This window comes from Pholcus phalangioides, unplaced genomic scaffold (assembly GCF_987345545.1).
Source record: "Pholcus phalangioides strain wild (caught in Gottingen) unplaced genomic scaffold, Ppha-v1.0 ptg000017l_1, whole genome shotgun sequence".
NCBI classification, from domain to species: Eukaryota; Metazoa; Arthropoda; class Arachnida; order Araneae; family Pholcidae; genus Pholcus; species Pholcus phalangioides.
The window spans coordinates 25,913,323-25,940,853 of NW_028301610.1; the positions used below are offsets into that span (position 1 = coordinate 25,913,323).

The 27,531-nt window shown below is 35.7% G+C and overlaps 1 protein-coding gene across 3 annotated transcripts in view; it reads right to left on the reverse strand.

Annotated features, from left to right (window-relative positions):
* Positions 1-27,531, reverse strand: part of Sptz (zinc finger FYVE-type containing 26 spastizin) — a 273,621-nt gene that overhangs the window by 173,931 nt on the left and 72,159 nt on the right. For all 3 annotated transcript variants that reach the window (XM_089246450.1, XM_089246451.1, XM_089246452.1), the window contains exons 15-17: positions 21,602-21,741; positions 14,117-14,224; positions 3,156-3,373 (exon numbers count right to left, since the gene is read on the reverse strand). In XM_089246450.1, the coding sequence (XP_089102576.1) occupies positions 3,156-3,373; positions 14,117-14,224; positions 21,602-21,741 (466 nt within the window). The remainder of the gene's footprint in view (positions 1-3,155; positions 3,374-14,116; positions 14,225-21,601; positions 21,742-27,531) is intronic.

A 27,531-nucleotide genomic window follows, 5' to 3' on the forward strand; every position in this document is an offset into this window, starting at 1 on the left:
TTCCTCAACACTCAACATTCTTAGGTTTCGTACCACAGTTGATAAAGTCAATGCAAGTAGGTACAGCGCAATTAACATTATAAGTAATACACTACAATTAATATTATAATAAATAATGCAATAATGACATAAACAAACATAAAAAAATAACAAAAACTTACTCTAAATGACAAGAAAGAAGGATTATCATTTAGGATGACTTATGGACTCACTGATATCAGTACACTATTCTTTTTGTGTGACTTTGAAAAGAACATATCCCATGACCCATGACACTTGTCTTTGCCTCCTTTTTAAGATTGCTCGAAAATGGGAAATCACATTGTCGTCAGACAGATTCATTGCTTGCATTGATACAGCTTTATTTGGGTGATTGTTTTCTACAAAAATTAAGACAGATTCCTACATTCTGAATGTCTTTCTAATCGCATTTAAAATTAGGGAATCGTTCATAGGTGGAGATAGACTTGGAAGTCTGGGGGGGCACGGTCATTATTGCTGGGGGGCACGATGATGATGATGTCAATTCATATATACATATACACATTAGATCAGTCTACTCCACCTTTGATGCTGGGGGGGGGGCATTGCCCCCCCCCCGTATCTCCGCCCACGAAATCATCTTCATTTCTCTCATTATCAGAAGAGTTTCTGTCCATAAGCTCTTGTTGTTACATGCAATGGAGATCTATCAGTTCAGCAGTGGTTAACTCTGGACATGCCTTCACTGCTTCTTGAATGCCATTCCCATCCACCTGCTTTCTGCTGTATTTAGCTCTCTTATTTCTTCTTTAATATTGTGCAAATCGTAGATGTAGACCTCTAGTAGAAATTTTTGATGTCCGCTACTTCCATACTTTGCTCTTGATTTAGGATGATTGTCTTCTAAAGTTCCCGAGTAATCATCTTTTGACCACATTTTTTCTCAACCTTCTTGTCATGATGACTATTGTTGCAGCACAGGTACTAAAATGACAGTCACTACACTTGGACACAGAATACAAAAATGTTTTAAGCCCATACATGTGGTTACAATGCTATCTCTAGTTTTGTATCATAAAACAGCCGTGATCGCACGTGTGTTAATTTTGTGAGGGAGGCATGCTGACTGGAGCCAGTAGGGGAAAATATTGCCCACAATTTTCCATCATATATGGGTGGGTGAAAGCGAAAAATCAGTGGCTTGGTTGTGATCACATGAAACTAAATAAACAAAGCACAAATTTTTTCTTATAATGTGAATCATCTCTCATTAATCAAATCAAAATTTGTTAAAAGTTTTTGTTCATTAACTGAATTACTTGTTAACCAAAGTTTTACTTTACATGATAAGTGTAAATTTATTGGGTTTTACTTTCCCTAGCCAAAAACATGGGAAAAGTAGAATCCCCTTAATTTTCCTACTTTTTCTAAAAAAAATATCATAATTATATTAAAAAGAAAATTTAATAATAAAAAAGGATGAACTTGACACAGAAATATTGATATTAGGCTAATTCACTCTTTCAGAAACAGTTGAAATAGAAAGAGTACAACAGGTAGCAATGTGATCACAAAACCTAACTTCTCCAAATAAAATCTCCTTGCGACCTTCTTCGAACAGCTAAAGCACTAAGCACCTTTTTACTGGTATATAGAGTAAGTATAAAAAAATCAAAACTCTGTCAGGGACCGTTCCCAGATGCTAACTGAATTTCACAGATCATATTGGATTTTATTTACCTCAGAACTTCCCTCACTCCAGTGTACTTCAATTGAAAAAAAAAACCAGTGAGAATATATATGATGACACTCTGCGATCTATTCTTTAATTTGTATAATAAATGTGCATCATAATTTTTTTAAACAAAAATATTGAAATAAGTAATGATCTATGCACAACTTTTTGTCTGTTTGGTGTTCTTAGAGTATGATCGCACTGTATAGTTACAGTTGTGGTCAGCTGAAGTTGGTTTGTCTGTGGTTTTCCAACATCAAGGTGCAAACGTGAGCCAGTCCCCCATTAAAAAAGTAGCTCTACAGACAGCATTCAGTCTAGCAACACAATATTAAGAAAACACAAAATTTCAGGAATCTACTGCTTTCACTTTCAATCTGGAGGACAGACAGCAGAACCTTTTAAACACGACATACACACACAACAAAAATAAATTAGGGACACACACACCAAAAATAAATTAGGGACACACACACCAAAAATAAATTAGGGACACACACACCAAAAATAAATTAGGGACACACACACCAAAAATAAATTAGGGACACACACACCAAAAATAAATTAGGGACACACACACGTATATACATACAAAAACTTTTTGACATGAACAGATTCATTGCAAATTTTTAGAAGAATGTTTACAAAGGGAATGTATGGTTTATTAGTAGTGATTCCAGGGGTGCACCACAAGTCAGACATTCTAGTGTTGAATGATGATACTTAATTGAACAATTTACACAATGAATTGCCAATTCTAAAAAGCACTTTGAAAATTATGTTTCTATCATGACCAAAAAAATTTTTATTTGAAATATTTCCAAATATTTTCATTTTTTTAAAACGTTGACCTCTTCCTATCATCTATAAATGATTGACACTGCATTGTAGGTCTCAATGAAAATTATATTTTCAAAAAAGTTATAAAAATTTAGAGAGACTTCTTGAAAAACTATGGTCTACAATTTCCATTTTAATAATGCTGTTTGATAAGTCTGGTTAAAATGTCCTATAGATTGAAAAATTTGTAGATGGGAATATTTAGCTGCTCTCATTCTCATGACATGGCTCCTTTCAAATTCAGTTAACTGGGTGAATTCTCTTCCACGTGCATCAAAATCTGGCAATAATGATAAAGGCATGTCTAGTGATCAAACATAAAACTACACAAAAGGTAAGCTACAGACAAGAAACCGCATAGCCTTTGAATGTGCTAACAAAGTAAGCCCTCTTATGCCTTCTGGTGTCAAGCCTATTCATCTCTCTAATCCCATCCAATTTCTAATAATTTGCATATCTGCTTGAGACATGAAAGCATGCCACATTTTAAAATAATTACCACAACTCCTTCTTCATGCACAATTTTTTTTTGTCACAAATAAGTGCAAATATATTTTGTAAAAAAATAAACACAATTGGGGATACATTTTTCACTTACTTTAGCATCAGCTGCCATTAATAATGCATGCATCCATGCAATATTGGTAACATTAATGAAGAAAGCAAACTTTTCATCTGAATTCTTCAACAATGTTAAATCAACATATGCTAATTCTGAACACTCATGAAGCCAAGAAGGAAGACCAGGATGCTTCACCAGTGACAAGAAACTTTCTGAGAAAAAAATAGCTGGAGCATCTTTGACTATTGTGACATCTGTCAATGATAATTAAAAATAAACAAGAAATCATAACAGTACAAAATAAGAAAATTTATTACTATTTTTATAAGAATATCAGTAACTATACAGCTCTGGTGAAATTATTTCCATTGCTACCTTTACCTATTATCTATGTGGAGCAGAGATGATATATCTTGGCATTTCTATATGAATAAGGTAGGGGATAAACTGTTCAACTTTCAAAAATTGGTTATGTTGCTGAATCTGTTTTATATGCAGTAGAACCCAATCATAATAGCGAAAATCTTGATATGATGAGGAAATAAATGTATTTTGTTATGCAAAATGTTAATAGTATTGAAATTCTGTTGCTTTTAACACTAGAATGGCAGGAATTTCAAACTACCTGGAACAATGGAAAGTGGTCACTCAGAATGAAATGAAAAAATTCAACGTGATTTTTTCCCCTTAAAATAGCATCTATTCAATTTCTGGGACACATTTTTGGAATAAAACTTTTTCTTGTAAATTTGGACAAAATGGTTTGTTGCATGACAAATGGTAATTTCTTTTTACATTGATTTTTTTTTCCCCCTTGTTGGGCAATTTGTCTGTTGTGGCTTTTGATTTTGTATTTGAATTTTGTTGCTAGAAAAGAAGTTTTGACTGTGATTTTAGCACTCTTAATTTGTTGATTCATTTTCACTTGCAAGTTCCCTGTCAAAGTTGAAGTAAAATACCATTGAGAAACTTGCAAAAATATTGTATGTTTGAAATGAAAAAATTATGCACAGCAGTGAAATCTCAAACATTGTATACATGTTAGAAAGCTTTTCAATGTGTGCAAAAAATTCATTTGGCCGAAAACATTGATGGCACACATAGCAGAGAGAGTTATAAAATTTCAGTTTATGAAATTAATTATTTGCATTGTCTGTGATTTCAATTTGGCTGGGCATAGTATAGTACTCAAGATCTAGATTTTCTCTACTTCCCAACAATAAATAGTGGGAGCGATTTGGCCATTTCACCACTACCTTTGATAAGAACTCTCCTGTTGTAGCCTTATAATTCTGTGGAGGTTTTCTGTAATTTTGTCATACTTTAACAAGGATAAATATTCCTTCATCATTGAGGGAGTGTGCAATTGATTTTAAGAAACAACACAAAAAATGTGTTATTTCTTCAAATACAGGACTTGATATGGTTATAGGGTTTCAGCAACAAACAAAAATTTCAATTGAACTCATTTTTTCCAGATTATTCAGATCAGAGGTGGCACTAACATGTTATAGCATGTAAATTACCTGGAATTTTGGAAAAGGACATATAAAAATTAGTTTCACGTTTCCTACAGGATGTGTTCTTCCCTAGTTCCAAGAAAACTAGTACAGAGAAGAATATCTCCCTAACTTTTTTCCATATTTCTACTGTCTATCATGATTGTGCACAGAACCCGACTTCAATTTAATGGGGTCCTGGGCAAAAGAGGTATTGGTGGCCACCTCGACTGTCGTCAAAAGAGGTTCGGTGCATTAGCAAGTACAGTGTTGTTTGTAAACACATCAAAAAAGAATGTGCACTATTTTAAATAAGAAATTTAATGTAAAATTTGCCATGAAATATCTCTTGCAATAAATTATTATTTTTTCACTCATGAGCAAAATCATTGATAATGTCATGAAAACCTAAGTTGAGTTATCTCATCTGTAATACACAATAAAGCTAAACATAGTTTTTCATGTAAAAGACTTGAATGCACAAAATAATAATTTTATCCTTTTTAATAAGAATGATCTTTCTCTAGCAGAGTTCGATATTGATGATGTTGTCAATGATGATTCAATGCTGTCTTAACATCTTCTAAACCTCTAGCATTATTTAACATTTGTGCCATTGTGTCACCAACCTGAACTAAGGAAGAAAATTGTTGCAGTTTGTCAGAAAAAGTGTTTGCAAGATCAGATGCACAAAGTTTTGCATTGCAAATATACAGAATCTTCACAGAGATTTCAGAATTTTATGTAGATCAAAAACTTTCTTGTCACCATTTCATAAATTAATTTACGGTCAAAAAGATGTGAAAGTGAGCAAAAGACTGTGACACATTGAAACATATTTTTGTCGTGGAGTTAATATTTCAATAGGTGCATGTGAAGTCTATCACTGATTGGTATGATAATAAATTGACATTTAATAGGGTTTGCTAATAATGGGCACTTTGGAAACAGTATAAATTGACTTAGGGAAAATTATTTGATTTTCGAAAATTTTACCCAATAAAGTTTATAAAAGTTTTAGTTAAATTTGGGGGTCCCCTTAAAACATGGGGCCCATGTTGCCCATGCAGATATCTGGCCCTGATCATGCAACATTGAAAAATAGTTTTACTACTTTGAAGTACAAATGAAGTATTTTACTGTATTGTACTGACAAAACCTTGGAGTTGTTGAAGAATAAGATCACCTAGATCTAGTCAAGTCCCTGAATGAGGTGCCGCATACTGAATTTTCAAATTCAGAGAAGATTTTTCCCCTTGCTGGTTACATACCGGAAACTACAGTACTTTCATAGCTATCTACCGGTATTCAAAGAGGTACCAATTCGTTAGGAGTTCCGCAGAGGAATGGACAAAGTGCATGTCTGGTTTAGTAGTAGTATTCAAAGACAGCGTCTATATGATGTGAATTTGCTTCATTCCTACAAGATTACGGATGCACATTTTTGCAAAAATTGTAAAAGATTGGAGTGCTTATTCAAATTGTAAAAAAATTTCCGAGATCATTGAGGGAGAAAAAAATCTGTAGTTTTTTACAGAATCTGTAAAACTCGACCTTGAATATTCCCAGTTTTGTCGTCTGGCCGCTATATGCAGTCATCACCGTTGTGCATCACAAAAATCAGGGGTACAACATTGGCTTTTGAAGAGGCACAACAATTCCTTCAACAAAAATTTTGGGTCACTAACATTCAAAAAGAATTTTAAATTAACAGATAGTATAAGAATATATTTCTTTTTAAAATTTTGGTTTTATACAAAAATATTTAAATTTAGTTTTAGTTTTTGATCTTCTTGGGGGGGGGGGACATGGGGCCCACCTTGGATTTCGTCTTTGGCAAAAATCTGGGTTTGGAAACCGCAATTGCACAGTGGTTATTGGCTAAATACGGTTTTCCAAAGTTGGCTATCCCTTTGAGAAAAAGCTCTGTTACTACGACGATCACACAGACCTACAAAACAAATATGCATACATTAAATTTCAGATCCACACATTAGCAATTTGGAGGATAGGTGACACCACATACTGAGCAAAAAACACATTAAATGCTGAACATACACACAAGCACACTGTTAAGTTTCACCAACACAAATCTGAGATAGCTCCCATATTCGGGTGTGAGAATATGTGGCAGATAAATGATGGTAGATCAGAGTTGTGGACCATCAGGGAGGAAAAATAAAATCATTCTACCAGGAAATTGCTTTGCAACGATTTATATGAATACTGAATTGAAGATAAGCATCTCTCTCTCTCTCAGAATCATTTCTTTTAAATTAAATTGGAATATACTATTGAAAGAGTATACCAAAAAAATGCTCCCAAAACCATAATTCCGCCATTACCCGCTTGAACAGTTGTCATGTGGCATGCCAGATCCATGGCTTTTTGCTGCTTGCACCACACATGGATCCTGCTATCAACATCATGGACAAGAAATCTTGCCTCGTCAGACCAGATAACCTTTTTCCATTCATCAAGTGACCAATTTCGGCATTCTCTAGCCCACGAGTGTCATTTTCTGCAGTTTTGCGGCAAAATCAAAGGGACTCTTGTTGGTCACTGGCTATTAAAACCAATTTGTTTTAAAATCTGTCTTGCAGGACTTACCAGGGTTTAAGCTATGATCACATTTTTCACAAAATGCAAAAGAAAATCTTAGAATGCAAAAGATGTAGTAGCAACTTTTGCAAAAATGTGTATAGGAGGTATGAAACGAGTAGACATCCAACCATCAATCACTACCATTTTGCTAAAGCTTTTCTGCAATTTTTGCTTTTTGCGAAAGTAATTTTTTATCTAGTTTAAACCATGGAACTTACGGATATGCTTTGAGATGATCCTGAGTTATATTGCGCTGCAATTTGTTGGGTCATAGCTCTTTTGTTGCTGCACACAATGCATGTCAGTCGCCTGGCATCTCTTTCATTCACAAACAATTTCTGCCCATTATTTTGCTTTCTGCTCAAAGGTTTTTGGCTTAGCTGCCATTCTTTGAAGACTCAAGATACTGTTGTATGAGAAAAGCAAGGGAAGGTTAGCGGCTTCAGAGACACTGGAACCGCCCCTCTGGCACCCACAGTCATGTCACGTTCAAAATCACTCAAATCTCTTGAACAGGCAAATTGCAATGCTAACTGGTGCTTCTGAACAGAAGAAAGATTTTTATCAGCAAATCTAGTTTATTACCTCAGCGCATGTGCTGCACAGATGAGTCGAAGTTTGAGTGAGAGGTGTTCCTAATTTTTTGCCCACTGAGTGTATATAAATGTCTAATTCAGTTATAAATACAACTAACTTTGAAAAATTAACTCTTTATACAATCCAAGTGTCCTCAAGCTTCCAATTAGTGAACTGTAGAACTGGCTTTAAGACGTTATTTGCAAATTTATCTCCAATGATTAAGGCTATGGTTCACAAATTGTGAAAATGTAAACTAAATTCAACTGTGCCTAAAAAAGAATAATAGTTTCACTATTCAATAATTTTAATGATAATGCCTTTCCATTCAAGTTGTTTCACAACAAAACTATCTTTTCATTTGCGTTTCTTGTGACCAGGTGTGGATAAAAGGCCAGAATTACACGAAAATTACATAAAAGTTCTTTTATAAAACTTGAAAAAACAGTCAATAAGCCTATTTGACGATAAGGGGGCGATGGGAGGACGAGAGGAAAAAATAAGTTTTCGAAAACTGGGATCCTTTTCCGAAGAAAGCCTTCGTAAATATCCGTGCCTATGGGCAAAAAAAAAACTAATATTTGCACACAGTAGTTGTACTTGTTTCATCTGCTGTAATTGATCAATAAAGCCTTCTGTCGCAGATTTCAACACCATCTGGGAATGACTGGTTTTGCTAATGACTATTCATTATTGGAGCTATCGTCCCCCAAAAAAGTGCAGCTGGTATCGGTGTTCTGGTTTAAGGGCCCCGAGACGATTCTCGTTATTATTTTTATAAATTCAATACAGATTGTGGCCCACCAAAGAGCCTAGCCTCGGGACCCTGCGGCAAGGTGGGGGCATGATTTTAGCATCCCTGTTCATTCACCTACGGCTATGGCTTTTTTGCATTCTGGTTTTTTTTTTTCATAAAAGAACCGCTTGGGAACAGACGCAAACATCAATGGTCAACAGCTCGTCACGACACCACTAGGAACCCAGATGCTCACTTGGAGGAACTGCCGTAATAGAAAATTTTTGTAATGTATTCATTCATGAATTACTTAAACCCAAAGATAACGTGTGTGGAAGTACAAAATTATGAATTACAGATGAGCAGTCTTGAATTTTCGTGCAAAAAAGTCACATACCTAAAGTGTTTGTTACACAACGGATGGCAGGGCCATCTTAAGAGCACCATGGGCCCCCCGGGCCAAGTGGTTTTTCTGAGGCTCTGCCACGTAAATTATAGAAAATTTCATCCAAATCTCACTTTTGTGAGGCCCGGGTAGGCCCATGCGTTAAGACGGTACTGAAGGATGGACCACCTCCATTTCATGGTTCAAACATGCATATCAGCTTCAGCCACCTCGTTGGACAATTTGCCTCTTGGGGCCTTTGTGTTTCTATTTGTAATTTTGATGGTGTCCGAAAAGAAATGACTGTTATGCGGAAGAGATGTTTGTTGAATCCACACCGTAAGTACAATAATGTATTTTTTTTCATCAAAATTTTGATGTTACTAAATCCTCTTATATTGACCGATTTTCATGACTTATGTAAAACACTTGGGCAGTACTATCTATCAGAGGCGCCGACATAAAAAAAATATTGGAGGGGGCTGGGCGTCGGAAGTGTTTCGAACCTGTGGGTGCCCGTCTTGAGATTCATGTAGGAAATTTCGATTTTTGAATCAATTCTGTGGGTGCTCGGACCCATTCTACAAACTTCCGTGGGTGCTCGAGCACCCACAGCACCCCTGGCTCCGACGCCACTGGGAGGGGGAAAGGCATAAAGTTGCTTGTGGTCCCGTATACACGAGACAAGCGTGTACGCAGGACAGAGAGAACGTGCATTGCATTTTATTTTTAGAAATTAATTGCAGGGAGGGGGGCCCAAAGGGCCTCAGCTCCTAGGTTTCGGTGCCTATACTATCTATTAATGCTTATCAAGAGCGCTATCCGTAACCGCACTGATTATGACAATAAGGATAAAAGGGAAATTTTGGTACTATCTCCGCAAACAAGCATCGTTTCTCGTTCGAATATTGCGAAGAATATGGGGGGGGGATACACGCTCCTTCAGCATCGGATGATAGAAATTTCTTCTCGCAATGGTGTCGGTTTAGTAGAAAATTTATTAAAATTTATTTTTTTGACTTGAATTTTTTTTTTACAGTGATATGTAGTGTTTTTCCTTGAAAGAAAACGATGCATTGTCATACGACCTTTCAAGAGTGATTTCACTCAATTCGAAATCGACTCATTCTTAAGCATCGTAGTATATTAATAGTATGATGAAATTACCTTTTTAGCAATGTAGAACGCAAAACACCATCGATATTCGTTAAAAATACACGGAAATAAACACCAATGAATTTCCGGGTATTTTTAGTGAACATCGTTGGTTTTTTGCGCTCTATATTGATAGTATTACTTAAGGATATATAATTATATTATCAATCATATCTCTCTGAAAGTATTTTTTATTGTATTTTTACGTTTAATTAACGTGGTTTCATCCGAATTTTTTTCCTTTTCATATGTTTGAGCTGAAAGGGTTGAAATTCATTGCAATCTAACAAGCTTTCAGATATATTCATAAAACAATGGTAAATATTTAGAATGATTGTCATTCAGAATTATATGTAGAAGAAACCAAAGAGGGAGAGGAGTAAATTTGTAGTCCCCCGATGCTTGTCGGTTTTAATCAAGAAAGAAGTGAGAGACCTGCGCTTGAAATAATGTAAAATTACATTTTCTTAAAATATGGACCTATATAATATCGCAGTAACTCTGGCGATTTGAAAAATAAATGGCAGCTAGCCGGAGTCCGACTTAGACACGAAGAGGTCCTGGGCAAGGCAGGCATTATGGCCTCTGTGACTTGAGTCCAAATATTTTGTATACCCAGTGAATATAATCCCAAGAAAATGTTTTGTATAGGAAATTATCTAAATAAAATATCAGATGTGTTCTTTTTTTTATTCGTTCATTATCTTCCTTGGTGAGAAACTTCATTTTCTCCTAAGGAACCGTTCTCACCCGAAATAGCATGACAGAAAAAATAAGGTAATATAACAAAAAATACTCGCGTTCGAGTTCGTTTCAGAATTTACTTGGTTAACAAACCAAAAACACCAACTAATGTCTCACGAGCTCCCAAGATCGGTAATTTCAAAAATGAATTTATTTTAACGATTAAATTTTGAAACGGGCACGGTAGCCCAGGTCGATAAGATACTCGTCTAAAGTACCAAAGGATGTTTAGAGGTTTTGCGAGTTCGATACCTGGTTCGTCCTTGTCAGAAAAACTTCCCTGACACAGGGAGACAACAAAAAACAGTGACTTGACCGCAGCAAAAAATTACTACCGCAGGGAGTCCCCCATCGAGGGGTTAGCGCACCAACCTCTCGATGAGTATAAAAAATAAGCCTGCCGTTCGGAATCGGCGATAAATTGTAGGTCCCGGTCTAATTAGCTCTCGTGTGCAGAAAATGACCATGGTGACAAAAATGATCAAATTTTAAAACTTCGAAGGGGAAAAGTCAAAGCAGTAGATTGCCAGGTAAATTTGGTTGCCGACCCATGCTTCAGAGAGTGTGAACACGATTGTGTATTTAGTGCGTTACAACAACACTAATTCTAATTGGATAGCCATGTGCGCATATTTCTAAGACAGTCACTATAAAATCGAAACCGCCGAGTAGTTTGCATCAATTCCATATTAAATAAATATATATATAATTTCTAATTAAACCGTGTTGCAAGTGGCTTTGTTCGAACTTGAATAATAAGGATTGGCTGAATTTTATCATTAATGAAGTTTTATGCAATCACTGGAACTTATCATCAAAACCTTATTTTGTGTTCCATGTCAAAGTAGAACACTCAACTCCAACATGCGTTGGTGCAAATAATTTTGTATAAAATAAAATTTCTGGATACGCGATTCCATAGGAGTACGTAACACATGTTAAATGTAGTTTAAATTGTTTCAGGAATTTGTAAGGTGCAGTTGACAATGGGGAGAGGGAGATTAAAATAATATATATTTTTTTTATGTAACCTCTCTGATCATCATGTATTCCCAAGAGATCCTTACAATCTGCAATGAAATAAATAATCTGTACTGAATAAAAAAAAAAACCAATTTTCGATACTTTTCTTTTCAATCTCCAACAATATCAATTATCACATTTACAAGAAAAATTGGCAGAAATAGCATTAAAAGATGGTGTGACGTTCAAATTTGAAGACGGCTATTAATTTTTCTTTCTGTAAAAGCAAATACCGTGCCTGGAATTTATGGGGATATACAGAGGAATCTCCCGTAACGGACACTCCATGTTTTTAGCGGACACCTCCAGTGTGAGGACACCTCTCAAACACTTTTTGAATTATGCCAACAGACTCCGGACTCCCGTTGAGACTGATTATTTTGCTATCCATTAACGGACACTCCTCGTTAGCGGCAAAAATTTTCGGTCCCGTGAGTCAGTGCCATCTTAACGCATGGGCTCCTGAAGAAAAGAAGGGGCTGAGAAAAACGAGAAGTAGTTGAATTTTTTGAGAAGTTCCCATGTAGGGCCTCAGAAAAATCACTTGACGGGGGGGGGGGGGGGGGTCCATGATGCTCTTAAGACGGCCCTACCATGAGTGTCCGTTATTGAGTGTTTCTAATGTAGCTGAACATTTTTCATGTGCGAGACGTTTCAATGCACTCACAAATCTTTCGACAAAAATCAAAATCACCTACAGATATTCAATTGTGAGGATTTGAGAACACTGCATAGTAAAACCAAGCGACACTTAGAAAACATCTATTAATAATAAAATTATTTTTATTAAAACTAAGTAACAATTGTAGTTTTGCGCATTAATAGATATTTTTTGTGTGATGTGAATATTACTTTGACCACAATAAATGCAACTAAATGCATATGTTTTGTGTTATATGCATATGTTTATAATTTTATAATTCACAAATTTAATTTTTTTTGTTTTGCAAGGAAGTTTACTGTAATTTTCTTAATTGTAATTATTTTAGAATTTCTAACCCTTTTTATACTAGAAATGTTTCAGGAAAACATTTATGCAAAAAAATCGAAAATTCGCCACTGCATCTTTCAACTTTTTAATATGTGGGTTTTTAACATCTCTTCGAGGGGGGCGATGAGAAATTTTGTTTTTGAAAAGGGGGCGATGGGCTGAATAAGTTTGGGAAACACTGCTTTAGGCTATGTGTTGGGTGGGGCAGTTTATTGTATATAGATTAATGCTGTATTTTATGGGACAGAAGACTGATTTTTCTCATACTATGCAGCTCTTGGGAGGGATGATCAACTCCCTCCCCCTTCTGTATCTGCACTTGTCAATGGTTTTAAGTTGGAATCAGAAATGCTTCATGCAATTTGATTCTATCTGGTGAAGAGACATGTAGAAAACGTTTTTTTTTTATTTGACTTCTTGATTCTCAAAAGGTTGAATAATTATTTTATTATAAATTTTTTCTAGAGGGATGAAAAGTATCTGAAGCATTAAGGAATGAAAAACATCTTTTAAATATGCAATAAAATAATATTAATAAAATAGCCAATAGTGGAAGTAACTTCATTTGTGTACAGTTCCTAAAAGTGGAGATTCTCAAGCCAATACAAACATGCAAACACAGAGATAAGTCAGCAAAACATTGTAATTTTTCATCTTCAATATCTCAAATATTGTATTTAAAAATATGGAATTTTTTACAAATGACTTTTCAAACCAGTTTGGCATTTCACTAATTGAAAGTTTTAGCACATGGGTACTGCATAAAAAGTTTTTTTTTTTTTTATACATACACAACCTTTTGTATACATACAAAAATTATGACTTTTTAAGAAACCGCATGTCAATTGAAAACTTTTTGTAGTTCAAAGTATACAATTTGAAAGTACAAAAAGTCAACAGTTGCAGAGATAATCCCATGGACAAACAATCTGAAACATCCTTATAATGTGATAAAATGCTACTAATGTTACATTAACCCTTTAAGCAGCAATCAGAAATCACTAACCCCCCCCCCCCCTTCAAAGTGCCATATCCTTTGTAATAAAGTAGGCTTTCCTCCAATTTTCAGCAGGTGTAAATTAAGGGGTATAGGGAAAAGTTTTCCATTGAGAAATTAACTTTACAAAATATCTGGACCTGTCAATGTTAAAATATAAGGCTTTTATGGAGGCGAGATATCTCATCATTGCTGCTTAAAGAGTAAATCACTATAATACACATACCCCTAAATGAACAAAAAGTCACTATTTTTCAAGATCAATTGCATTAAAACATTAAACATACCTTGAACAATAGATAGAAATTTTTTGAGAATTTCACAAGCAGCAACAACAGGGTGCCGTGGTGAAGGCCAGGTGTGAGATGAGTAATTGAGAATAATTTTTGGTTTATCTGAAATAAAAATTTTATTTCTCATTGTGATAGCAATGTAAATTTCTGACTAGATAGGTATGAAAAAAAATTTACATATTCAAAATGAATTTTTACGGTATGCAAGAAAAAATTTCAATTGTGGTCTATAAAAAATTATTTGGAGGACTAATGGTTTAAACTCCTAATACATTTCACAACAGTATGTGTTTGGATAAGATTGAATATTTTTAAATTCTTGAAAGTGTTTGATTTTGTACAACATATATGGATTGTATTGCTCTATATAATCACTATCTTAAAATACCATTTCATACACAGGGTGTTTCAGATAAGCATGTACAAATTGATCGGAGGGGTAGATAGTACTGAGATAAATTGTTTCCAATTTCCAACTTGACATTGTTGTGTTAATCATGTAGCAATGTCGCCAAAAACAACATTTTCATGCACTGGTGTACCTGCAAGAGCAGCAATTAATGAAAGATCAGCATGGTGAAAAACGTTTTTTATTTATCTATTTTTTCAAACCGAGCACAATTCAGGTCTATCGCCATAAGCAATATACTGTGTGGTGAGTTGTGCTGGAATTGTATATACCTATCAGTCTGAGTGCTTATCTAGTGTTGTGCATGATTTTTTAGTGCTGCCATCTATATCTCAGAAGTGAAGTGAGTGATGTGTAGTGACTGAATATTTGTACTGTTTGTAGGCCTGTTGCTCTCTGTGGCGAGACTTTTTGATGGGAAGATCGGTTTTCATTTGTGCCTCGAAGTTGGGAACCACAGAAAACCAACTTCAGCCGACAACCACTGTGGAGACGGTGGGGCTCAAACTCGGATCAGATTCCCGCGTAGTCTCTGTCACTATGACCACTCTACCACACAACGACCGTTTTTTAGTTACAAGACACTCACAAAATGCCTTGAGGTTACAGAAGATCTTTGAAGCTCCAACCATGAGCTGTAACACATGCTAGACATCATTGGCACATGGGATTTGTTTGGTAGCCTGAGTGCATCTGGTTCAGTGCATTCTTCGATACATTTGAGAAAATGAAACAATGTCATCTACTGCATAAAGATGTTTCTGAGCCTGCATTGCCTAAATAATTATGATTTGTTTTGGTGCAACCTGACCCTCTGTGAAGATTGTGAATGTTTGACTAAAATCCTCTTCATATATAAATATATACACTATATAGGGTGTTCAAAATATAACTTTTCCTATAAATGTGAATGAATTAAAGAATGCAAAAAAAATTTCCTGTGCCCTAATTTTAAAGTACATGCTCTGTGATTATTTTAATGACATAACGCATGTTATAATGGTTACAGTTAGCTAAATTCAGAAAAATGAAATTGCACAACACCCTGCCTTTTTAATCTTGATGTTGTCAGCACAGTTTGAAACCTGGAAATTGGCGATTCACCTCTAAATCAATGGAACATGTCACAAGTGTATAATAAAAAACATGAGTGTGGGAAACAAAACAGGTTAAAAATACAGCTGAGAAAAATCACTTGTCCTGGGAGCATAATGTTAAGATGGCCCTGGGGCATATGTATTACGAATTTGCACCGGCTGTCACAAAGTAGACTCGGTTACTTTGTGACAACATGATTACAAAAAGCCTATAAGATTGTCATAACCCAAGTACAGCAACTTAATAGCAATAAATTAAAAAAAACTACAATAACTTTCTCATAATAATATGTGTGTGGTTGCCATTTATTCAAATATGGATTCGTTTTGGAATTTTGGGTAAATCTAACGTAGATTATTCAATTGTATTATGTGGATAGCTTCTCAATTACTCTCACCAGCTTATCATATTTCTTCTTGAATGTGTCTATCATGGGGGAATTCAAAACAACCAAAGATACGTGAATCGAATCCTTTGTGTACACGAATCTTATTTAAGTTGATCTGGATTCTCTACTGCACCCATTAATTTAATGTTAACCGCAAATTTGCTATCGATAATATGTGCAAAGAGTGTAAGACCAAGGAAACCTCCTTGAGGGACTCTACCTGTAATTGTAATGCCTATTTTACAATCAGAAAATTCCTCATTCACCATAACCCACTATGACCTATCCCACAATTAAAATTCTATCTAATTGAACAAGTTGTCCCCCAATACCAATCTGATGTAAACGGTTCAAGAGTTCACCAAGTAGGACTCAATCAAATGCTTTCTGTAAATCAAGATAAACAACATCAACATTTTTGTCTTTGCCCAACTCACATGATCATAGAAGCAAAGGAGGTGGGTTACACATGACTTTCCCTATATGATTTTCTGCCAATATGTTATTATATATCCTCCATCCATTTCACTATTAGCCTTTTAATAATTGTTTCCAGTATTTTACAGATGGAGATAGTCAAACTCACTGAGCGATTGTTTGAGATGGATTCCTGAATTCTCTTCTTAAAGATATGGACTATGTTAGCAAGTTTCCAATCCTGTGCAACAATACTCTCAGCAACATTACTCCTGTAAATCTGTGCACTGGTAGAAAAGCTCATTAGCACATTCCCTATGGACCATGGGATAAATGTCATCCAGACACGGTGCTTTGCTAGCAGATAAATTCCTAAGAAGCTGAAGTACTTCCTTATCTTCAATTTTTCGATTGAGTTTCTTAACCCCTTTTTTAAACCCATGGTCTACCCCTACTTGAAACATTTTTAACCTTAGAAAACCAACTCTACATCTCAGAAATGTAGTTGGTAAACATGCCATTGTTATTTTAGTTAGTATTCTAGGGTTAAAAACTGGTGTAAAAAGTCATTGAATACCTTACACATGTTTTTGTTGCCCTCAACGCTAGACCCTTCAATGAATAGTGGATCAACAAATTCGCCTTGCAAGCATTATTAACATAACAAAATGATTTTGGGTCAATGACAATATTATCTGTCATCTATAGATTCCATTTCTTTCTCACTATCTCTAATGGTACATACAAATACAAATACAACGCCACAACAGGCAAATTGCCCAACGAGGTGGCTGACTTAAGAACATCATGGATCCCCGAGCCCCTACTCAGACAATAAGCTTACAACATTTTTTTGTTTTCAAGTTCCACCCATGTAGGTTTAAGTTTCAATGCCACTAATCTGTGTATTATACTTTCTAACACAGGGGTTTCCAACACAAAAGGTGTTGTGGAACCCTTGATGATTATGAGGCTATTCAGCCGAACCCCAAAAATTTTGAAATTTTCTCTAATACATAGGGTGTCCCATAAAGATCATGTACATTTTGTGGTTCCAAAAACCTCAACCCTTCGCAAATAAAAAATTTTCCAAAAAACAAAAACCAACTGATTTTACAATTCATATGGGAATGTATCATAAAACACAGGTCATATGGCCATAATTATGATTTCTAGATAAAACAGGAAATTATAGTTACGGCATCTTGCCATCACATGGAGTTGGAACCAGTTTCTGGTTCAAAAATTCAGCATTAAAAAAATCCAACAGATTTTAACATTGAACAAATTTGAAGAAAAAAATTGCAGTTGCAGTGTGTCTTTCTTAAATTATTTTTATGTTTGAAATGTTTGCAGTTCTTGACGAAAAGGTCAGGTTATAAAATTATGAATTAAAGTTTCTCAGCTGTTTAGCCATCCAAATTGTCTGAATTTGATTACTATTTGTTTTTCACTATTTCATCAACATAAAGAACAGTTTACACATCAGTAACACAAGAATTTTTTACTCATTTATAAATCTCTGGGTTCTGAGATTTTTGAAGGTTCTGTGACATTGAATTCCTATCCATGCTCTAGCACAGTGGTTCTCAACCTTTGGAAGCGCACGGTCTGGCTGATTTCTTTTTTTCCCGAGTAGAAGGCCTGGTCATACACACGGCTAATGGGAAATAAATGGGTAAAAATGAAACGTTTAACCACTCACGGCCCGATACCGGGCCGTAGCCGGCAGGTGAGAAACACTGCTCTAGCACGCACACACACACACTACTCTTCCTCCCTCCTACATTTCCTATTTCAGAAAAAGTATCGTATCCAGTGATGTGTAAGAAGGATTCATCCTCATCGTTTGTCCAAGTTTCCATAATGGCTATAAGCTGTAGGCTCTCCGCATCATAGTTTCCAAAAAGTAGCACTCCCGTGCATAATATGCTGTAAGTATCACTAAAAATGATATTTTTTTCTTTTATCATTCTTATAGATTAAGGAGTGCTAAGCTTCCACTCTTTACATATTTGTCATTCATACAGTGCACAGCAAAAGTTTAGACACTTATGAAATTCTCTCATAAATTAGAAAGAAACCAAATTATTAAACAATAAGGATTATCAGTTACTTCTCTCTCTCTAAAAATATTTTTTGAACATTTATATAACATAAACAGTGCTGTGATTCATATTGGAAATGAGTTTTCGCAAAAAGAGTGAAATTTGACCTTGCAAAAGTTTCGACACATTAAAGAATTTTCACTATTGATTGTTGAAGCATGCGAACTTGCCACAAATGACTTCAAAACTGTTCAGTATTTATGTTCGCAGCCTAATAGCATTAGTTATTTGAGATGCCGTGAGCTACAGAGAACAGCTCTGAAGAAGTAAGCTTAATATGGAAGTTGAAATCAGAAGGAAAGGCTGTTTTTGAAATTGCAGCTCTCTTACAACATTCAAATTCATGTCTATCTGCTGAGTATTATCTGTAGGTGATATTTATAGAGCAAAACACTGATCGGGAAGGCTATGTATTGTCATATGGATTGAAATTGTATTGTTATTTTCAGTCTTGAGAAAAAGTTGAACTTGGACAGTCCAGATGGATGAGGACATTATTTTCACAATTTTTATAAGGAACCCGGGAATAATTTTAGTCTCAGACAAGGTGGTAATTTACTGATGGTTTGGGCTGCATTCCTCTGCAATGGGTAGGTATCAATAGCCTTTCTTGAAGGTTGCCAAAGTGCTCAGTATTACATACAGACACTAGAAGATGATCTATTACTACCTCGTGAATCTCTGGCCAGTCCCCAGTGGGAGTTGGGAGTTTCAGCAAGATTATGCAGACAGGTCTTGGCAGCAGGCAGACAGTGCACAAGGCAGGTTGTGAAAAAGCCTAGTGCAATGTGCATAACATTGAAGTTCTTGATTAGACAGCATGTGGCCTCCCCGACCTCAAACCTATGGAATATCTTTATGGTATATTGTTGAGAGATTTATAGAAATAATAAATAGTATTTGTCTGTAAACGATCTTAGAGCTTCCATTGGGAGTTTTTGGTATTATTTCATGCCGCAGATAATGCAAGACTTAATTTCTTCAATGGAAACCTTCATTGATGAGCTTATTAAGGAACATCAGATTAGATTTTTTTTTTTTAATAACATACAAACATATATACAAGCATATACAGAAACACATTAAACATACACTTTTGACCTCAAGGGACATGCCTGTCCTTCCAGTAGGTCTACAGGGTTTCTCCGTAGATTATTTTTCTTAGCAACAGCCTATTATGGTTTAGGTCGGTTTATAATTGTTCAATATACAGTTTTTTTTTTGTTTTTTTTTTGTATTTATGTTACAAAGAAATTTTACATACAGATGGATTGTATCATGTGGTTGTATTATTGTTGTAATATAGATTCTAGACTGGTATTCATAGAAAACGTGAATATATTGTTATTAGATCTTATGTAATTATTTGTATGATTGATTGTATGGTATAGATTCATTATTTTTGGAGCGGTGTATCTATAACTCTTTTGAAATAACGTTTTATTTGTTTTTGGCACTTTATATATGTTATTTAATCTAGATGACGTTCTATTTTGATTGTTAATTTGAAAATTTTAAATAATTTTTATTTTGCTGTGAATGTAGCTTTGTCTAAACTTTTTGTCTTGACTGTTTTCATATTTTTTTTTTATCATTATGTTGTCTATAAAGTGTAAAAACTAATTTTATTATTTTTGCAAATAAATTACACGCTACCCTGTCATGATTGTAATTCCCACCTTAAAATATTTAATACAAGTCAATTAAAAGTAAAATACTCTGTGATTGTGTATTAATTTCAAATATGTATTTTCTTTCTCATGCTATGAATTCTATGACCCAATCAAGTCCCAATTGTTTGCTTATACGATAAAAAATGGCCACGCCACAACATGCCTTGTTTTTTATGATATCTGTGGAGTCAAAGAGACAGAAGATATTTACAGTGGAATGAATCAGAGGAAATATCACACTCTTCCTATATAATCTTCAGGTCACAGCATTTTAGTTTTTAATTTTTTATACCAATCATAAAATCAGATTCCAATAAACTCAAGACGAAAAACACTACACGTAAAGTCCTTTGTTCCATTGAAAAGAGAGAATCTCCCACACTCACTTCGGGGACATGATCTGATAAGGTTATAGTGAGAGCGCTAAGGGACGGTTAGTCTTTTCATGACAATAATGAGTTTAGTGCACTAAATGCAATAGTAGTGTGTTGATTCGAGTTATAATTTCATGATGGGATTAAACAGGCTCCCTAGGTCCTAAATACAAGTTGGTGAGTGACCTAACCTTTTTTTGTATTTTTTGTTCTGTTTCATGTCGGGGCGAGTGGCTTATTTTACTATGTCGCAGTAACAAAAATACTTAAATGTAAATGACTCATTTATCACCAGAAAGTAAGTAAATATTCCCTTTAATTAAATTTAATTCAGTGTCTTGATTGTGTTGATCTAAATTAATTAATACTATATGTTCTCAGCCATATGATCATATCCTGAATGTGCAAAAACTCCAATAAGTGGTAACTAATTTTTTATGATGCAATTAATATTTTTCTGACTGTAATCTCAAACAATGTCTAAAATTTTTGGTGCACTGTATACTAAAAAAAGTGATATAATAAAGTACTTTGTTCAACAAAAGTATTCATTTCTTTGTAACCCATTTACGATCAAGGATGAATTGTTTTGTCCAAACACAGGTGGAACAAATTAAATCCAGTTCTGTATTTTCCTTCCTCTCTCCTCACCATCTCAAAGCTTTATTGTTGTTTCTTTTCCTCCCTGTTTTATTCTATACTCCTGTGTTTTTCCCCTACAAGAATTTATCTTTCTACTATATACATATAAGAGCGAAAGAGAACATGTTAGATGAGGGTGAAAAGAGAAATCTACTGTATACTCTTATCTACTATTCTGTTTTTCCTTTCTTATTTTTTCTTCCTTTTCTTCTATTTTTCTTTCCCCTTCTGCTTCCTTTTTCTAAAGTGTGATTGGACAAGGAAATCAGATTTATCACTGATTCGTCAAATAGAGATCATCCAAATTTGTTACCAAAAGTTTGTACGTGAAGGTTTTTGTAGGTGAATGCGTCATAAGCATCATACTTGCCTGAAGATATGGGTTCCTGATTTTCTGGGTAGCAAAAACAATCACACTCATTTTTCATCTGTAGTGGAATTTTTGAGAAGAATGAATCCAAGAGAACTTGAGTCAAATCAACTTTCATACTTGAAGCAAACTTTTCAATCCTACACAACAGTGAAAAAAATATATGATTTTTAAAAAATATGTAAAATACATTATTGAAGCTTTTCACATAAATCAGTATCCTTTAATACTACTTTAGCATAGTTGATAGGGTAACTATTGAGAAAAACCGAATTCAAAAATATGCTGATTATCTAGAAAAAATATCACACTACATGAAAGACAACCCAAAAGTAATGGAATCAGTCTCTGTAGGGAAGAATGGGGGCATAGGAGGCATTTTTTGCATTGTCAATTGTAAAGATCTCTCGAGGCATCGTGAGAGTTCATATTATTGTTTCCGAAAAGGCACAGTAAAACTTTATGCAAACACATTTTTAAAATAATGTGTCTATCAAAAAATGACAACAAAATTCTGTTAGCAAAAACAATGGCAGGAGCTCATGAAAACACACACACACACACACACACTGACTTTATAACTTATTTTTCAAGAATTCTGGTAGGGCAACTAACGTGGAGGGTAGTAAAGAGGTAAAATAATTTTGGAACAAAAAAAAACAACAGCAAAATCGACTACAAAAGTGGGACATATGGTCACGAACATTTTGCACAGCGCACAATGGTATGTGGCTTTCTTTTGAAACACACACACACAAATCATGTTTATCTCGTGGTCCCCTTTACTGAAGCCCTGCCAGCCTCCTGCCAGGGTCACCACAGGGCGGCATATAAGGCTTTGCAACAGGTAAGCTCAAGCCACCCCTGCCAAAAAGGGATGTGCATAAGAAGACAACACTGTCTTAATAGAATGTACATGAATGAGCCCATTTCTTTACTGATTGCATTAACGCACGCAGGCAAAACGTAATGGCACAGGTAAAATAAAAAAATTAGAAGAAATGTTTCTTATATACGAGAGCCGAAATCATCGTTTAAGGGTAAAAACAGTGCAGCCGATTTTCTGATTCGGAGGGAAGCCTGGTATAGGTCTGATCCAGCCCGGGGACAGTAAATGAGATAATTCTCATTTTTGTTTTTCACACTATAAATTCACTATACGGGGTCTGTGAAAAATTTGGTCTGAGCTCGCTAAAGATCTCAGCTTAGAGGGCCTTACTTCAAGATGTAGGGCCACTAGATCAATGTTTCTTAGTCTTTGGAATCCCGCGGCACGGTTGATTTCTTTTTCTTGATTGGAAGGCCTGGGCATGCACAAGATTAATGGGAGATAAATGGGTAAAAATGAAGCAATAAACCACTCATGGCCTAGTTTAGCGGATGCCATGGCCCGGCGGTTGAGGAACACTGCACTAGACCAACCAAGGGCCCTTTCAAAGGACGGATTTCACATATTCCTTTTCCTATTCACATCTTTTTAAGTTCAATATTAGACACTTGTTATTTGCTCTATCGTCATGCTTAGGTATCCATCTAGATCAGGCATCTTTAATCTGTTACTCGCGAGCACATGGTGCTCCCCAAAGCACCCAGAATGCTTGATGATCGTGTCCAATTTGGTGCTCGCGAGCAATTGATCAACATTTCATTTAAACACCCCTTGTGCAAATTACATTTAATTATTAAAATCATCCAGATTTCATGCATTCGTATGTCAAACATATAAGAGTGCTCGTGACTGGAAAAAGATTAAAGACCTCTGGTCTAGATCACAAGCTTGTTACCATATTCCAATGGTTCTCTTTTGTCAGCTGCCTCCCTGGCATAATTCATGGTTCATCAGCGGCATGGGCGGAGATATGGGGGGCGTGGGGGCATTGCTCCCAGCATCAAAGGTGGAGTCGACTGATCTAATGTATATATGTATATATGAATTGCACACATATCATCATCATTGTGCCCTCCTCAGACTTCCAGTTCTATCTCCGCCTATGATCGGCGGCTTTCCAAGAAGTTCTGCAGTTTTTTTCACCATATAAAAGAACCACTTTAAAACATAGGTTTTGTGCGCACAAATTGAGCTCGCCAGGACATTCCTAGAAGTCTCGACGCACACTTTTGGAAGCACTGTGGTACTCCTTTAAATTCAGCCTAAAAGTTATGTCGCAACACAATTAATGGTGAATGAGTCCAATGTTGGTATTCTCTTGAACTCTCTCGTTCTGTTGCATGCGTATATTGTACGATTTTGTCGTTTGCTATAGCTAGTTGGTAAAGATCAACGTGATCAAAATAAAAAAATGGGTGATAATTAAAAATTTATTTCGCAGGGGAAAAATTGGTGCCCTTTCACTTGTCCCTTACAAGGATGGGGCTGACAGGGCTGCAGCCCTAAAGGATGGGACAATCACCATCATTGTTTTTTCATGCTATAAATTTAATACAGCCCCCCCCCCCTCCCAGTGAAAACTCTGGCTTGCCAAAGATCCAACAGCGCTGCTCCACGATGTGGGGGGAAGATCATGTCCTTTCTGCGGAAAACCAATATTGTTCCCAAGAGGACTCCCTACTGTGCGGTCTATTACAGTCCCCACTCCTCTAAGAATTATCACATGATCCTGAGAACACTGCTTTAGAGGGAATATTACAGATGTTGAAAGGTTCAGAAAAGCAAAGAAAGGAAAGTTCTTTTTTGTTCATCCAGCCTAACTAGCTTTTTTGCCACACCCATATAATGTCTGCCCCAATGTAGGGTGGCTACATATTGGCATTGTTCTTTTCTGTTGCTGCTCACCCATCCATCCCTCCGGGGCAAAAAAAAGAATGAATAAAACCTGAGAGAGAAGAAAACAAATATTGAATTCCACAGCTTCTCCAAAGCCTAGATCTTAGGGGGAAAAATTAAAAAAACAGATCTCTGGACAATCAAAAATCTGTAACCTTCACTCAAATTTTGTGCCATTTTTGGGACTTCCGTAACTTTTCCGGGACTTTGTGACTTTCCTGTGTTGGTAGACACCCTGGTTCAAGAAATAAAAAGCTTTCTGAGCGTGGTGAATTTCGACAGGAAATTTTGTCCAAATCTGGCCAACATTGCTTATCCTCTAAATCGTAGTTTCCCAAACTTTTCATTCTATCTGCTTTGGTCTAAAAGTGTAAGACTGCATTCAAAAAGATCAAAGAAGAAATTTGCTCAAAACGAATCTTGATGCACTATGATCCTACACTACCTGTTACCCTTGCTTCCGATGCTTCTTCAGTGATAATAGGGGTAGTTCTATCACATTTCTTACCCAATGCAACAGAAAGACTAATTGCCTTTACTTCTCGTACGCTTATGTAAACATAACAGAGATACTCCCAGATTGCCAAAGAAGCTTTGGTAATTATCTGGGAAGTAAAGAAATTTATGCTTTACTTGAAAGGCCAAAGATTCACTCTCGTAACAATTCGTATTCGGCATTCGATCGGGTCCAACATGGTAAACTCTTGAAGCATTTACACGAGATTGGAATTGGGGGCAACTTGCTGAATTGGATAGAATCGTGGTTAAGAGATATGTCGCAACGAGTTATGGTGAACGGGGAATTTTCTGGTTGGACAGACATCACAAGTGGAGTTCCTCAAGGAAGTGTCCTTGGCCCCATACTTTTTTCACTTTTTATCGATAAACTCGATCAGGGTATCGATGGGATTACTAGCAAATTCACAGATGATGTGAAGTGAATAGGGGTAATCAGGAATCAAAGCGATAGGGAGTCACTCCAGACCAGTCTAAACAGGATTGCAGCATGGGCAAATGAATGGAGCCTGACGTTTAGCGTTAATAAGTGCATGGTCGCTCATTTTGATTCGAACAAACCACGGTTCTCTTACGAGTTGAATGGTGTCACTATCCCGGATGCAACTAGGGTCACCGATTTGGGAATTCTCATTGACGAGCAGCTTAGGTTTTCTGAACATTGTTCAGCTGTGGTCAAAAAAGCGAATAGAATGCTTGGTCTCATTTTCAAAAAAGTATCTTCGCGTTCTCCTAAAGTCATTCTTCCGCTTTTTCGAGGCTTAGTTTGTCCTGGACTGGAGTATGCTGTAAGGTTTTGGAGACCATACCTACAGAGGGACATAGACTTGGTTGAAGGGGTGCAGAGAAGAGCTACACGTGTCCTTATTGGCACACAGGGCTTGCGTTCTGAGGAGAGACTTCATTTTTTGAATATGTTTACATTGGATGAACACAGGTGTCGAGGAGATATCATCGAAATGTTCAAAATTTTCAATTGGATGGATAGGATGGACCATGAACTTTTAGTACACCGCCAATCGACTGCTTTTACAAGGGGACACCAGTATCGATTGGTGAGGGACAATGCAAGGTTATGGTGTCGCAGGGAATTTTTCTCTAATAGGGTTGTTAATAAATGGAATAGCTTACCCCCGGAGGTGGTAAATTGTAACACAGTTGACACGTTTAAAAAGAAATACGATAAACATGTTGGGGTGAATCGAGAAACTATCCATACTTAGAATACAACAACCATAAGTATTCTTTATGGGCATTGTATAATATTTTATCATGTGTATATATTGTTTATAATTTTTGTTAATTGCATTTTTAATTGGGTTGCTATATTTTTGAAATATATGACATTCCATATTTTTATGGCCATCTTTTTCTCAACCACCTCATTGGGCATTTTGCCTGTTGTGGCATTGTATTTGTATTTGTATACCTGACTTCTGCATTATGCTTTAGTCATACAAGCACATCAATTCAATATCGTCTAAATAGCACACAGAATCATGGTAATTCTCATTGTTTTTCCTCAATTGCCTCTAAGGTCAGAATATTTACTTGTCAAGGATGACAGAAGTTCTCCAGTTGAATCAAATCGAAACAGTACCAGTGAAAGCTCAAAATTTAGCAAAAGAGACTCAAAATGATGAAAGCCTGGCAAATTTGAAAGTTGTTGTGGGGCATATGAGTCCCACAAAGTTGTACTGATTGTCATAAAGTAGACCCGGTTTATGATATTGCAAATTCTTGCATGATTTCAACACATTTTCCTTTTCGTAAAAAGTTTGACATGGATGTATTTAGCATTTGAATAATCTCTACCCATTTAGAAGATCTTCAATTTTTTGAAAAGGCAAAACTTATTAGTGTCTTTTTGTCACTTACAAAACTTGTAATGTTTTCAATAAATCTTTTATCATGGACCATCTTGCATACCTTACTTTATGCAACCTCACGTTACACGCTTTTTGCTACAACACGATTTTAAGAAGTCCAACAAACGAATCACAAAAAGTAGCAATTCACAATTTCTCTCACAGAATGTAGATGGTACCCACACCTAATGGGTGCAGATCCAGGGTGATGTGTTGAAAGGGGCAATTTTTGGTGATTGATAAAATTTCAGTGGAAGAATTTTAGAGGAACTACAGTTATAATGTAAAAATTACAATTAAAAAATATTGAGAAACAAAGGTAGAAGTCAAACAGTCATGCATAAAGGGTGTTTTGAAAAAAAATTCACCTGGAGTTTCTGATTCCAGTAGTTTTGATCCTGCAAGTAAGCCAACTCAAGATTTGACATAGCAAAATCTGATGATTTGAGGATGTGAATAAAATATGCCCAAGTTCTATTTATTGGAACTAATTTTAACAAAGATCTTGAAAAATCAATAAACGTGGTAAATGAAAGAGACAAAATTGAGTCACAAAACTTTTTGTAGCCAAGGACCCATCATGATGACAAGACAAAATAATTATGATGTGACTAGAAGTGCCAAACTGAGTTGTGAGAGAAATTCATACACAAATATTTCTTTTGCACACATTGATTACAAGTTTCCATTCTTTTATCCATGTTAAATTCTATTCAGTTTGCATGATTATTTCAGAGAACCAACTAATCCTATAAAGCAAT